The sequence below is a fragment of the Morone saxatilis genome, unplaced genomic scaffold (genome assembly GCF_004916995.1).
Source record: "Morone saxatilis isolate NCDOM2014 unplaced genomic scaffold, NCSU_SB_2.0 Contig7, whole genome shotgun sequence".
Lineage (NCBI taxonomy): Eukaryota > Metazoa > Chordata > Actinopteri > Moronidae > Morone > Morone saxatilis.
Window position 1 is genome coordinate 19,095,217 of NW_023340246.1, and position 14,087 is coordinate 19,109,303.

The window sequence follows — 14,087 nt, forward strand, 5'->3', positions numbered from 1 at the left end:
TCTATCCAGAGTTTGAAAACAGAGTCTGTGTCTCTCTTTTCAAAAGTCTTAAATTATTCAAATAAAATAGACATTTCCCCCCTTTTTTTGTTAGATATGTCAGTTCTGCTTATTGTTCCCATTTGCTTTTCAGTAAAAAATAACCCCGCAAATATTATGATTACTTTTTAATATACAGACTTTAGACCAGATGTAGCCAGAAATAGGATGTAGCCTATTGTATATATATACATATGCCATGATGAGATATTGTATGGGACCAATCTCTGATATTTTTAATACAAAATATCTCCTTACAGCCCGATCCTCCATAAAAACCTGCTTAACACATTGTCAAATCTGTTTACACTCTTTATTTTAGGTGAAACGTGCTGAAAAGTTATTGTGACAATAATTACTGGCCAATCACTTTACTTTTGGTACCAGAAAACACGGACAGAGTGAGAGCTCACTCCTCTCCTCTCAAACCAAACTAACACTGAGGTCAGAGTTTGATCTGACAGACTTACAACAAAAAGATTTTAAGTGCAAGTGCATACAATTGTGGACTATTACTTATACTCTTGTTTCTTGTTTGCCAGCATTTTAATGTAAAAAACCCCAACAGGTTAAGTAAAGTCCACAGAGTCTATATAAAGACCTATTTTATTGTGTTTAGTTTTTTGCACACATGTCAGTGAAACAATGAAATGTGAATGTGGGATCAGACTTGTACCTGCAGTTTGTACCTGCTGCAGTGGATGGAGTCCCACTGGGTCAAACGATAATTAGGATTAGGACAGATAACTGCCTGAACATATGGACGGGCTAATTACTGTATATGGACCAAGCAGCAACTACAGGCCTGAGAGGGACCTGAGGGGAAGCACAGGGTTTATATTGGTCACTTTAATCGATTTGTTTCATTCTTTTATTCATTTGATTGTTTGTAGGATTTAGCTGATGATGTCTTCCAAAAAATGATGAATGTTATCTTTAATTTAGTGTGTACTCTGACATTTAAACAGGCCTACAATGAAAAAGTGTGACATTTGTATTAAAATATCCAGGAAGATTTTAATTTTAATGTAATATTTCATATATAATGATGTAATTAAATGTGTTATTAAATGCATTTATTTGATAACAATGATACATTTGTTGTTCCTCATTTCTATTAGCACCAGCAAGTGATATAACAGCCTCAACTCATGAATTCAACCGAATTATTATTGATTTCTACCTTTAATAACATGTGGAGGAATCATCCTGAGAGTACACACTTTATATTTCACTCTAAAGTGTTGCATTATGGGATCCCAGCTTCCACATGGTCACCGATTACGTTCAAGTAGTACAACATACTACAGCTGCTCTTCTATTGGCTCCTCGGCATCGGAAGGCCGTGTGTGTCAGCGTCGGCTCGGCTGAACAAAAGACAGTGAGACCCGGAGAGGCGAGAGGAGGCAGACACGCACCGGACCGGCAGATGGAGAGCACGCTGCTGTAGAGGAGCCGGAGAGGAGGAAGAGCCGATACCGGAGGGGGTTTTACCATGATTAGTGCGCGTTAAAGACGATTATTATCATATTTATCTATGTATCTAATATATTACACTAGTCAGCCATGTTCTCTAAAGCATCGTAGCGGTATCCACGAGTAACCGAATGAGGAAACCGCTTTGTTTTGCGTTTCACCGCTTCCTGCCTCGCCCATAGTCGCTTTCATCTCTCTGTTTCTAACAACGTGAGGGGGAAGAAGAAGAGGAGAGGAAAAGAAAAGAAAAAGAGGAGCCAAACGAGCATTATGGTTGCCGGTGAGCTCGTGCAGGAGCATCTGCGCGCGGATACCGGCGCACCTGACGCTATCGCGGTCGCCAGGAAGAGTCCCGAGCTGGACGCAGCGGCGGAGCGATGCGCGGATCCGACGTACGCAGCTGCCGCGGCGGCGACGCTCCGGGCTGTGGAGGCGGACACGGACCAGGCGCTGGAGCAGGAGAAAGAGGTACCGCCGGATGAAAGAGAGGCGATGCTGCCCAACGGAGGAGGAGGAGGAGGGGAGAAGAAGGGGAATAGTGTAGAGACGAGACTGTACCGGCGCCGGTTCGCCGTGCTCGCCGTGTTCAGCCTGTACTCGCTGGTGAACGCCTTCCAGTGGATCCAGTACAGCATCATCACCAACGTGTTCACCCAGTACTACGGGGTGACTAACGACAAGGTGGACTGGCTCTCCATCGTCTACATGCTGGTCTACGTGCCGCTCATCTTCCCGGCCACCTGGCTCCTGGACCGGAGGGGTCTGCGGGTCACGGCCCTCCTCGGCGCCGGCCTAAACTGCGCCGGCGCCTGGCTCAAGTGCGCCAGCGTCAGCCCCGAGCTGTTCGGAGTCACCGTCACCGCGCAGGTCGTCTGCTCCGTGGCGCAGGTGTTCATCCTCGGCCTGCCGTCGCGCATCGCCTCGGTGTGGTTCGGACCCCAGGAGGTCTCTACTGCGTGCGCCACGGCCGTGCTCGGGAACCAGGTCAGTGTGTGCCGGTGCCGCTGATTATTGATTATTGAGTGATATTTGATGGTGTGTTTTTGGATTAGACCTTGTGTTGAATAGATAACACAACAATAATAACAGAATAGAGGAGACACATGGGAGAGCTGGGGGAAGAGGGAACAGAGGAGAGATGGAGCCAGTAGAATATACGATGATATAAATATTAGGATATATTAATATTCAATTATAATCTATTCAAGGAATTAAGGATAAATGGAGAGAAAAAGGCTAACAGAACAGAATATAAGGCAATACACTGACTGCAAAGAAGTACAATAGACCAACAGTAGACTGACAGAACAGAATATAATTAAATACAATTATTAATATATTATATATATTATTATATATTAATATAACTGAACATCACAGAATACAAATGCTACACAAACAACGATGTTATCACCAAACACTCAACTTAAATGTGCAATATAATAAAACACAGTGTAGCAGAGTAAGTAAACAGTATTTTCTCTCTCTCTCTCTCTTTCTCTCTCTCTCTTTCTTTCTCTCTGTGCCTTTCTGTGTCTCTCTCCCTAGTTGGGAACAGCCATTGGCTTCCTGTTGCCTCCAGTTTTGGTTCCCAACACGCCTGACGACATTGACCTGATGGGTCGCAACATCAGCATCATGTTCTATGGCACCGCCGCCGTCTCCACGGGCCTCTTCATCCTCACGGTTATAGGTACACCCCACACACACTCTTGCCTTGCCTCATGGGAAGTAGCATATATGTGCCGCCATCTGTTCCCCTTTCAGATCTGTGGTTCAGTTACCTCAAAGTTATGTGAGGTGACCACAGGCCCACCTCTGCACTGGGGATGGTAAGATTCAAAGTTCAAGATGTGATTGCACCGGTTAAAAATGTGCGCATCGGATACAATTTGGGATGAACATGGACCAGATGTCCTCACGAGGGTGGAAATATTCCAGAAACGTTCCACAGTGAGGACATTTTGCTGCTCCTTACATCTTTAAGTGACCAGCTCAGGATTAGTACTTGAGTTTAGGATTAAGGTTAGAGTAGGATTAAGTTTAGTTTAAGGAAAAAGCTATGGTTAGGGGCCAAGGTTTTATGCACATATCTGTGTTTTGGAGAGGTTTTAGTGGTGCGTGGAGAAGGTGAAACACCCATTCTCATTTTAGACTAACTGCACATTTTAGATCACAGTTTCTTTCTAATATGGTGTTTCTGTTTTTTATTTACTACATTAGATAACTTGACTGTTTCTGTGTCTTCCGCAGTCATAACGGACCGCCCTTCCCTCCCTCCCAGTCACGCCCAGGCTGTCTTACCAGGCTCTCCTCCTGAAGACTACTCCTACAAACAGTCCATCCTCAACCTGATAAAGAATAAAGCATTTGTCCTCCTGCTCATCAGCTACGGTAAGAGACCAGAACAGTGAGAGCATTTTGATGCCTTTCCTTAATTTATAAAAGCATTTTTTGGACTCTGAGATCCAGAGAATAACTTTCAATGACTGTAAGAAGTCTCAACTCCTCAACTATCATCAGAACAGAAGCAAACAGTTAGTCGGCAGGTCAAGATAAAGCAGTTCATGAGCCTGGAGAGTTCTTCTGTTTGAAAGCTCCTGGAAAAGTTACTCCTACTCCTACTACTACTTACCTACTTGTTTACTACTCCTACTACCTCCACCTACTACTACTACTATCATTGCCCATAATATTACAATACTAATAGCACCCAAGATTCACGTTGTGAGTTTTAACCTAATCCTTCAGCCCTCAGACCCTTAAAGCTTATTAAACACACTTGTATTGTATGATATAGAAACACACTGGGACTTAGAACTAGAGGTTTCTGTGTGGTGACCTTCATGACCAGCAGGCCCATTAAAGCTACGCAGAGACATCATTAGAGCCACTTTCACAGCGCAGCAGCTGAATGAGGCTGAAAGTGTTCTCCTGCACTCTGTTTCTGACGTGATCGTCTCGTGGCACATGTTGTTTCACATGACTCTTCCATGTGTGAGAGCACGGCACAACACGCTTCACAACTCGCCTATAAACGATCTGTCACGCCGTCGGGCTGACGTTTCTTTTTCTCGTTCAACCGGACAGTTTAGTCTTCTTCTGCATTTGACAGGCTGTCTGACAACAAAGTTACTCTCCTATAACATTATCTATGTGTTTCTGTTGTTTAGAAACATAATTTCTACAGTGAACCTTATCTTTCCACTGCAGGGTTCTTATGGGTGTGTGTGTGTTGCCCATGGCTGTTCTTGCATTCAGAATTGGATTTGCAAACATCAAAACCAAAACCAGACATATTCGTTACGGACAAATTCAATTCTAAGCTTAATGGATTCACTTCGTATATGAGACAGAACTGTTTAACTAACCGCACACTCCCCCGTCTCTTTGTTTCTGTCTGTTTGCAGGAATAATGACCGGTTCCTTCTACTCCGTCTCAACACTTCTCAACCAGATGATCATGGCCTGCTATGAGGTAAAACACACAAACAGCTCGGAGTTAATGAGTGAGAGCAAACAAATGGTTTTATCTCATTATCTTTCTCGCCCTAAGTCTTGACAAGACACACGTTATGACTGGGACATAACCACTGATCACACCAAGTCGGAGATAAAGCTAAGGAGTTCTCTGTGTTAGTTGTTCCAATTTAAGTGGCTCAAATAAGGATGATCTACAGGTTAGTTTGTCAGTCCAACACTTCGATGCAGAGCAAATATCTTGGCAACTACTCGATGGATTACAGTGAAATTTGGTCCAGATGTTCATGGTCTGCAGAGGGTGAATCCTAACCGGACTGTGCCAGGTGGTTTGTTACACAGAACCATCTGGGAAATCATGTTCAAAAATAATACGTCCAGGTGATTGGATGAAACTCGCGTCCATCATTCTCTATCATGGCCGAACTTCAACCAATCAGATCAAATTCTACAAACTCTTACCGAAGCCAGTCGGGAGAAGAGCGAAAACATCTTTGCTGCCACTCTTTGCTCTTTTACTAAGAAATACTCTCCAGTTCTTATGTAACGTCTAGCACACATCAGCACAAACACCTAGCGTTAAACCACGCCCCCATAGGACACTGATTGTCCCCCTGCTTACTGTTAATATGTTAATATATTAATACATTACAAGCTCAATGTTATCATGTACCAATGTAATAACTGTACACGTTGATTTAGCTTTTTTTCCTTTAGTTTTTTGTCTTGTCCACGAAAATACAACATATATAAGAAAAGCGAGAATTTGTGTTGTTTCCAGTCTTCCCACAGTTGTATGTATATGTATGTGTTTCTCTCTGACTGCAAGACTAACAGTTGATGGTGCGTTGGTTCTTCAGTGGGTCGTCCCGTCTGTCAGCAAGTGAGGAAAGGATCTTGAGTCTCTTCCTCGGGCTCAGGTGCATCAGCTGCAGTATTGTCTTCTGTAGTGAAGAGAAAAGTCACAAAGCAAAGCTGTCAGTTGATCTGGGTGTTAACCCTCAACCACATGTGTGGTCACGTTTTAAAGGTCGTGGCTGAAAGAAAGAGACACAAAGCAGGTCAAACAACACAATATCAGAACAATCTACGTCACTTCCTGGAGGTTTTTTCTTTTCCACCTCAGCCATGGATAAAAGATTTTTGCACCATTTAGCTTTTCATGATTAAAATATACATACAATTAGTGGATGGAAACTGCATGGCGGAGAAAGAGAGATAAAGAGAGAGAGAGAGAGAGGAGGAGATGTATTGAGAGAGAAAAGAACAAAGCAACTTCTGATGGCTTTGATGAGACATGAGCTTATTGTCTGAGTTCATTAGCTGTCTTCACGCATGCCTGCTGCCCACCATAACACTGTCAATGGACACACACACACACACACACACACACACACGAAAAGCACAACGATGGAGAGAAACACTGATTCATTCATTCTAAAGCACTCTTCAACTCTCTCTCTCACACACACAGAGAGATGTTCACCCTTGCATGAACTTATAAAACTCTCACAGAACTGTCAGATGACTTAACAACTCTCTCCCACCAGAAACTCTTTAAATCCTTGACTCCCCCCAACTAACAACCCCCACCCATATACACACTGACAGAACATGTGACTGGCTCACAGTCCACCTGTAAGGAGAACCTTTGTGTTTCTGCTCAGATTCGATGAGTTTGAAGGATCACAAAAGCCTTTTTAGTCAGTTTGTTTCCACAGAGGCTATATTAACACATCTCCTCTCCTCTCCTCTCTTCTCCTCTCTTCTCCTCTCCTCTCCTCTCCTCTCCTCCCCTCCCCTCTCCTCTCCTCAGAACCAGGAGTTGAATGCTGGGAGAATTGGTTTGACTCTGGTTGTTGCTGGAATGGTCGGCTCCATCCTCTGCGGCTTGTGGCTGGACCTCACAAAGACTTACAAGTAGGCGACGCATGCACACACACACTTTTCAGACCTATTTCCCACCAAGTTAATGCTGATTTATAAAATAGAAAACTAAGGCTCAGCTATTATATGGCCAAAAGTATGTGGACACTACCGGACACTGATGTTGGACAATAAGGTCTGCCTCATAGTCAGTGTTGCAGTTCATCCTGAAGGTGTTGGTGGGGTTGAGGTCAGGGGGTTCTTTGCAGGCCAGTCAAGTTTTTACACACCAAACTTATGGATCGGATTTTGTGCACGCTGGCATTGTCATGTTGAAACAGGATCGGGTCTTCCCCAAACAGTTAAACAAAGGTATTGTCTAATTTATCATTGTCTGCTGTAGGGTTAGGATTTCCCTTTGAAAAACAGACCCAGGCATGTCCACATACTTCTGGTACAGAGTATATTATATTTTATTGTAATATCAGTTGTTTCATATGTCTGGGCCTCATGTGAGAACAAAACAAATCCTCCACCTGGGTGGGTAGATGCAGTAAAATGAAACATGAGACAGTCAGGTTGGAGGGAGTTACGAGAAATGTAATCCTGACCCCGCCCAAATCTATCAGGCTGGGATCAGGTTGTAGCTCTGCAAGCAAAACTTTAGTTTAATGTGTCTCAGGAGTTTCACGACTGGGAGAATAACTAATCAGGATGGGGAGAATCAGTTTGAAATGCAAAGGGATGATCACAGAAATGCATACTGTCAATCAAAGTCATCTATTGTCTCTGCCTCTGACGTGTTTGTGCTGCTGTTTTACAGGATGACCACTCTGATCGTGTACGGCCTGTCGTTTCTGGGCATGGTGATCTTTACCTTCACTCTAGACCTCAAAAACATCTACCTGGTCTTCTTCACAGCTGGAGTCCTTGGGTACGACTGGCCTGATTTTTTATTTTTATTGATCATAGAGCTGCTAAAACAAGCTGAACATCTGTTGTTGCTTTCAATACACGGAAGCTGGGATTCAGACTGCATATATCAAACCATCTGACCTTTAGGCTGCATCAGTCTTACTTTGACAAACGGCTCAATACTGCTTTCAAAACAAATAATCAAGACACATGGTGTGAGCTCTGTCTCTTTCTCTTATTGTTGTAGGTTCAAACACACTTGATGTAGGCATGAAGCAGGCACAGTGTAGATATTTACATATAAATAAAAAGTCATCAACATATATTTCCTTTTTTATTTTGATCTATTTTAGATTTCTGAGGTTTACATTCTTAGAGGCTGTAGTCACATATTTAAGCAGAATAAACAGATCATTTGACTTTATTTAAACTCAGTCTGACGTCTGTGTCTCAGGTTCTTCATGACGGGTTACCTGCCTCTGGGCTTTGAGTTTGGAGTGGAGATCACCTACCCAGAGTCTGAGGGAACATCATCAGGACTCCTCAATGCTTTTGCACAGGTATCACAGAGTTTTACAACAGTGTCCTAAAGGTGCTTCATGTAGTACTTTCACATTAATGATTCATTGTCACATTCATTTTTTATTAATTATTAGTATGACTTTAATTAATAAATTAGATCATCTTAGATTTTTGAGAGAAATCTGTAAAGAGAAATTTGATTTTCAACTGTTTAATGACCTGTGTGTGTGTGTGTGTGCGCAGATATTTGGGATTATTTTCACTCTGATTCAGGGCAAACTGACCACAGACTACAATCCACTATTTGGAAATCTCTTCCTCTGCGCCTGGATCTTCCTGGGAATACTGCTCACTGGTAGGCTGTGTGTATGGATATGTGTGTGTGTGTGTGTGTGTGTGTGTGTGTGACTGTGTGTGCATTTGTGTGTCTGACCAAATGTCAGAAATTGAATGTTTAATGTTTTCTTGTTTTATGTTTCAGCCTTAATTAAGTCAGAACTGAAAAGACACAACGTCAACATGGGAGCAGACAGCAACCACTTGCAAGCAGTAAGTGCACAAACACACACACACACACACACGTCACACACACACACTCTGGGTGATATCTGCCTTTTTGTGTCCAACACACACACACACACACACACACACACGGTTTATAGTAGATAACATTGTTTGGCCACTTTGCATAAGTAGACTTTAACTGCAGAATGTTTTCCATCCATCCATTTCAGTTTAGGTTTCAGAAAGGTGATAATTCAGTATTTTTACAGTATTTTTTTGTAAATTTGACATTCTGGTGGAGCTGGGTGAGGAATGGCCCAATTAACTGCATACCCTACTTACTCAATCAATCAAACTTTCTTTGTATAGCACATTTGGTACAGTTTAGTGTGGTTCAAAGTGATTCACATATGATTGACAAGATGATAATAAGACAGAGTGGAGTAAAAATTAAATATGGTAGATTTTAAAAATAAAATGCAATGATTTTAACAATAGTATTTAATAAAAGTTATAGTTAATTTCATGGAAATTATAGACATATATATATATTTTAAATATATAAAAAAAATACCTCCACCACCCCTGTGGAGTGCCCTTTAGAGAGGACAGCATTCAGTCTGAGTGTCTCTTTGTTCAGTGTCTTTCCTCCTACTGGCGTCCCATGGAGTGACCTTATGACGAGACAGATTCTTGAACCTTTCTCTACTTTCCCTGAACAGAGGCCCTTGTCAGTTTGGACATTAAGTCTCTTCTGTGTTTCTGTTCGGGCACACAAATTGTCCTCTAAACAGACAAAGCTATAAAATCGTTTCTCTTCTTGAATCCAACCTCGCCACTAGCTGATTACCTCTAATGATTTCTGAAGGTGCCTTGTAAATCAGCCGTCAGACAAGCCAGGCCATTAAATCTGTTACTGTGTCTGGACTCTTCAATCAGCCTTCATTACATGTCCCCACCAACCTGCTGTGTCACAGCTGAAGTGCCCTTCAGAGAGGGCCGTTCATCCCCCCCCATCCTTCCTTTGAATCCTTAGCTCAGAGGTTTCCAACTGAAGCTCCCCAAAGAGATTGCATAATCAAGTCTGAGGTTTGCGAGATGAGTTATAAGATAGAAACATTTATATAAAGGCTACCTACAGAACTCTTTATTCTCACTTTTATGTTTTCCTATGATGTGTATATTTATTTATTTATTTAGTTAGTTAGTATATTTTCTTCTTTGTGAACTGTGATTATCAAATTAAATAAGTTTAGGGTTAAATAGGGTCACTACCTTAAATGACTCTGTGCATGATTTCAATTTTGTTTCAATTTGGGGCAATTTGGTGGCGGTATAAAGAAATACACTGAGATGAAAGGACAAAGCAACACAAGACTGCCACACTTTTGATAATTGATTAATTTGTCTTAATTAATTTGAAAGATGCTATAATCATCAGATGATCTACATAGTAAATTTAAAGATATAATATGTAACATTTCCACATAATATTTACAAATGACCAGACCTATGTTATATATTTAGTTGAGTTGTCTGCCAACAATATCCCAAATGTTTCCAACAATGTTCAAATCCGGAGAAATTCAGAAATGTATCCAGTTAATGGTGCGTTTAATTTGGTCGCCTGTTATTTACGTTATATCCCGGTTATCCCGTCTAGTTGCTATAACTTCTGGGTAGTCTGGTGATAATACTCTGTGAGTTAGTTACTATCTGCAACACCTTTCGCATACAAGTAGTCATGTGATCCTTTGTTGAAATAACATTGGTTACTGTTAGCTGCATCAGTGGTGGCTACTCCATTATGATGTCTGTTTAATTTATCCCTGCAACAAATGCTTCAGGAATAGTTTGTTGACCGCAATCAAAATGTCAATCTCTTTTTTTGCCCTAGCTTCCTACTGAGTGTCCAGGGGACTGCCCTTCAGAAAGTAAAACCAACGGAGTCAAGCTGGAATCCTCGATCAGCTTCTCCCATGAAACCTCACTGTGACCCTGCCAAGTCACTGGACAAATAAGAAGGACTCCCTGCTGCCCTGGGATACATGTTGGCACCATAGTCTGTGAAGTACCTAGAGGTGCACTTGATTTTTATTGCCAAGCATAATCTCTTGAATAATTAGAAAGCTGGAGGCTCTGGATGCGAGCCAAGTCTAACCAAGCACAGCCACAATCTAGGTGTGGATTCAAGCCAGGTGTGACCAACAAGGCACAGAGGAGGTTGCTCCTCCCAAGCTGTTTGACTCCTTCAAAGCTCTGCAGCAGGATCCATGACCCTCATGCTCCCAAAACACTTATAGTATAGAAGAAGCATTACCTCCAATTGAGAGAAGTTTGGGTTTTGTTCTGGAAAGGTCATTTTGGATTGGTAAAAAAACAACAACAAAAAAAACAGTATGCAAGCAATGACATGCAGAAGAAGCTCCACTGCACTTTATTTGTATTGTTGGTGAAGCATGGCACTCCTACCTTGTTTACTGTATGTAAATCCAGTTTCACTAGAAAACAGGCTGATGAAACAAGCTTCCTAGATCACCATCACAAGGTTTGCTGTAGTTAAAACAAAATACTCTGTGATTCTTGATGGATCACAACAGCAGAGTCTTCAGGTGTCTGGGAGGAAGGACTAGAGAGCCATTCTGTTTGGTTTTGTACTGCAGCCACTGCCCACTGCACAGGGCCAACGTTTCCTGAGTTTACTTGAATTATCCTTTATGCTCTGGACTGAAGTTGTATAACACACTGTACATTTTGTTAATATTTGATTTCTTCCTCACATATAACACTGATTATGTTAGTTATCAAAGACAAACTGAAGCTGCTTTGATAATGACAGTCGATGTAAATCATGTTTATTAGAATGAGCGGACTATGTCACAGATTCTATAACAGTATGTTGCAGAAGGTCCAGGTACGTGAAAGTAAATGCAGCTCACTCAGATGACACTGTAACAAATTCAGGTGGAAATCTTCACAGGTTTTTATTTTGACACAGGTTTACATATGAATGTGCTTTTTATTTGCCATGATCCGTAAATAGTTGGAGTTAAATTCTTCCGTTGTGACTGACTGCGTCTAACTGGTACAGCAAAATAAAAAAGCTCAGTAAACCCAGAATGGCAAGTCATTCCCTTCATGACAAATGATTGACGCAAAAGAGTAAAACCTTAAGAAGAATTGTATTTAGCTTTTAGATTCCAGGGGAAATCTCTAAACGTCCCCCCTCTGTTCATTCCCTTAAAGCTCCAGTAAATAACCTTTTTTTAGGTTGTCAAATACTGATGCTTTGGGATCCTAGCTCTATTTCAATCAACTATGTTTCTTGGCTCTAATTAGTTGTTTTTGGTCAGAAGTGGTGGATTCTCACAATACCTTTAGGAGCAGAGGAACCTATTTTTTTTAAAAAACATTTACAGATTATCTGTCTCATGTACTCCCGTCAGGATATAGTGAAAGTTATATGACCAAAAGCTACTTTTATAAAAGTTACCTCCTGCAGCTTTAAGTAATTGCCACAAAGCGATGGGGGAAGGAAAGTTGAGGCCATTTAGAATAGTTTATTTGCTATGAAGGGCCCTGACATAACTGACACCAAGAATCAAAACACTACACTATGCTTATGATTCATGTAATTGTCCTAGTAAATTATAAGTAATTCTCAAAGCTGTTGGGTTTTTATCTAAGGGCCTATTTATTAACTCATTTCTTTCACCCATTGCAACTTTTTGTCCAAATTCAAGTCCAGTTTGTTTATACCTATATTTGGCTCTAATAGGGTTATGACATTAGATTAATATCTGCAGTAGTAAAATAAAATAAAATATGTATGTACTGTATAAAATACATGGCTGGCTTGCACAAAGGCTTCCTGACAACACAACTGTGCTGTAGTATTTTCCTACACAAACCACAGTGGACCAAACAGAATGTGAACAAGAAGTGCACAAAAACAGACGCACAATGTCGTTGTTTTCTACTCGAATGCATGATTTTAAATGTGTTTCTAATGTTGACTCCTGTCCGTTATTACACTGAGAATCTGTATGTGACAGCTAACTCAAGCTGCTGTTTGTGAGATGTGGAGACATAACAGGAGATTAACAGTGCCATCTTGTGGGTTTCCTGCAGTAGTAACAAAACAAGCAGAGTGGACAGGAGAAGCACAAAAGTGTTCAATTCATTCTGTAACAGAAAAAGATGATAATTTATTTTCAGATCCAGCTGTTAATTTTATTTCTGTCCTATAAATTTTAACTTATAAAAGGAATTCTGTTTTTTGTATCTTTCTTTATCAGTTTATAACTCAAAGTGTACTTTTTTTAACTAAAGTGTGAATGAATGTTGACAACTTTTATAGTTGCAAAATCTGTATTTAGCAGTTATGTAGCTTGCTTGATTTCTGTATCCAAAGTCTTACATGCTGTCTTCAGTGGATGTGTTTCTAAGTTGTTTATTTGACGTTCATCTGAGAGAAAATTTTAATTTTTTTTATCTTTAACTTGAAATATAAAACCCTATCAACAACCAGGATTTTCCTTGGTAAAAATATATCTAGGGATCCCTTTGGCTTTTATTTTTTTTGATAAATAGCAGCAGTTCCACACTTTAAAATGGGACATTATCATCTTCACCCCATGTTTGCAACATTTCAAAATCAATCATGAAAGAAATTATTAAGTTTATTAACTGTTTATGGTATTTGGCAATGGCATGTTATTTTAGGAAATTATCACACCTCTTTATTTGGTTCTACCGTTTCAAACCTTTGAAAGTATGTTTATGTTTTTTAGCAGTTGAAGAGCTAACATTTCCTTGTCTTAATATAATTGTTATAACAGGACGTTTTATACACTACACTACAGTCTTGACATATGGTCATATAATTTATCCATCTTAGTCATCAAGTTAGTCTAAGTAAAATTATGAAAGAAAGACTGGACCGAAAAGTAAAGGGAATTCAACTTGTTTCATACAGGCTGTGAGACATTTCATGAAATATGTTTTCATGCTTTTAAACATTTGTTTTCTCTTCAGTCTCATGTTTGAAGAACTGTATTTTACGTTGTCTCCATCCTGTTTTCAGTATTTCTGTATATGACCAAAATAGATTTTACAAGTGAAATCAGGAAAAGATATCATATGATAGCCACAGAGACAGATTATGCATTTAACTGGCTTTGCTGTAATGTAACCATGAAACAGGTCTTATTTTACATTTTTATATAAATCATTTTCTGGGTGGCAGGATGTTTTCATGGTTGTGGCATTACTGTTATCTGACT

General features: G+C 40.5%; 1 protein-coding gene across 1 annotated transcript; it reads left to right on the plus strand.

The window, feature by feature from the left end:
- Window positions 1–1,418: 1,418 nt before the first annotated feature.
- Window positions 1,419–14,065, plus strand: flvcr1 (FLVCR heme transporter 1). The gene is made up of 10 exons (XM_035678224.1): window positions 1,419–2,499; window positions 3,064–3,208; window positions 3,769–3,909; window positions 4,926–4,993; window positions 6,812–6,915; window positions 7,685–7,795; window positions 8,231–8,336; window positions 8,542–8,653; window positions 8,780–8,847; window positions 10,700–14,065. Exons 1-10 carry the CDS (start codon window positions 1,786–1,788, stop codon window positions 10,796–10,798), a joined length of 1,668 nt encoding a protein of 555 aa, XP_035534117.1. The 5' UTR covers window positions 1,419–1,785; the 3' UTR covers window positions 10,799–14,065.
- The last annotated feature ends 22 nt before the right edge of the window (window positions 14,066–14,087 follow it).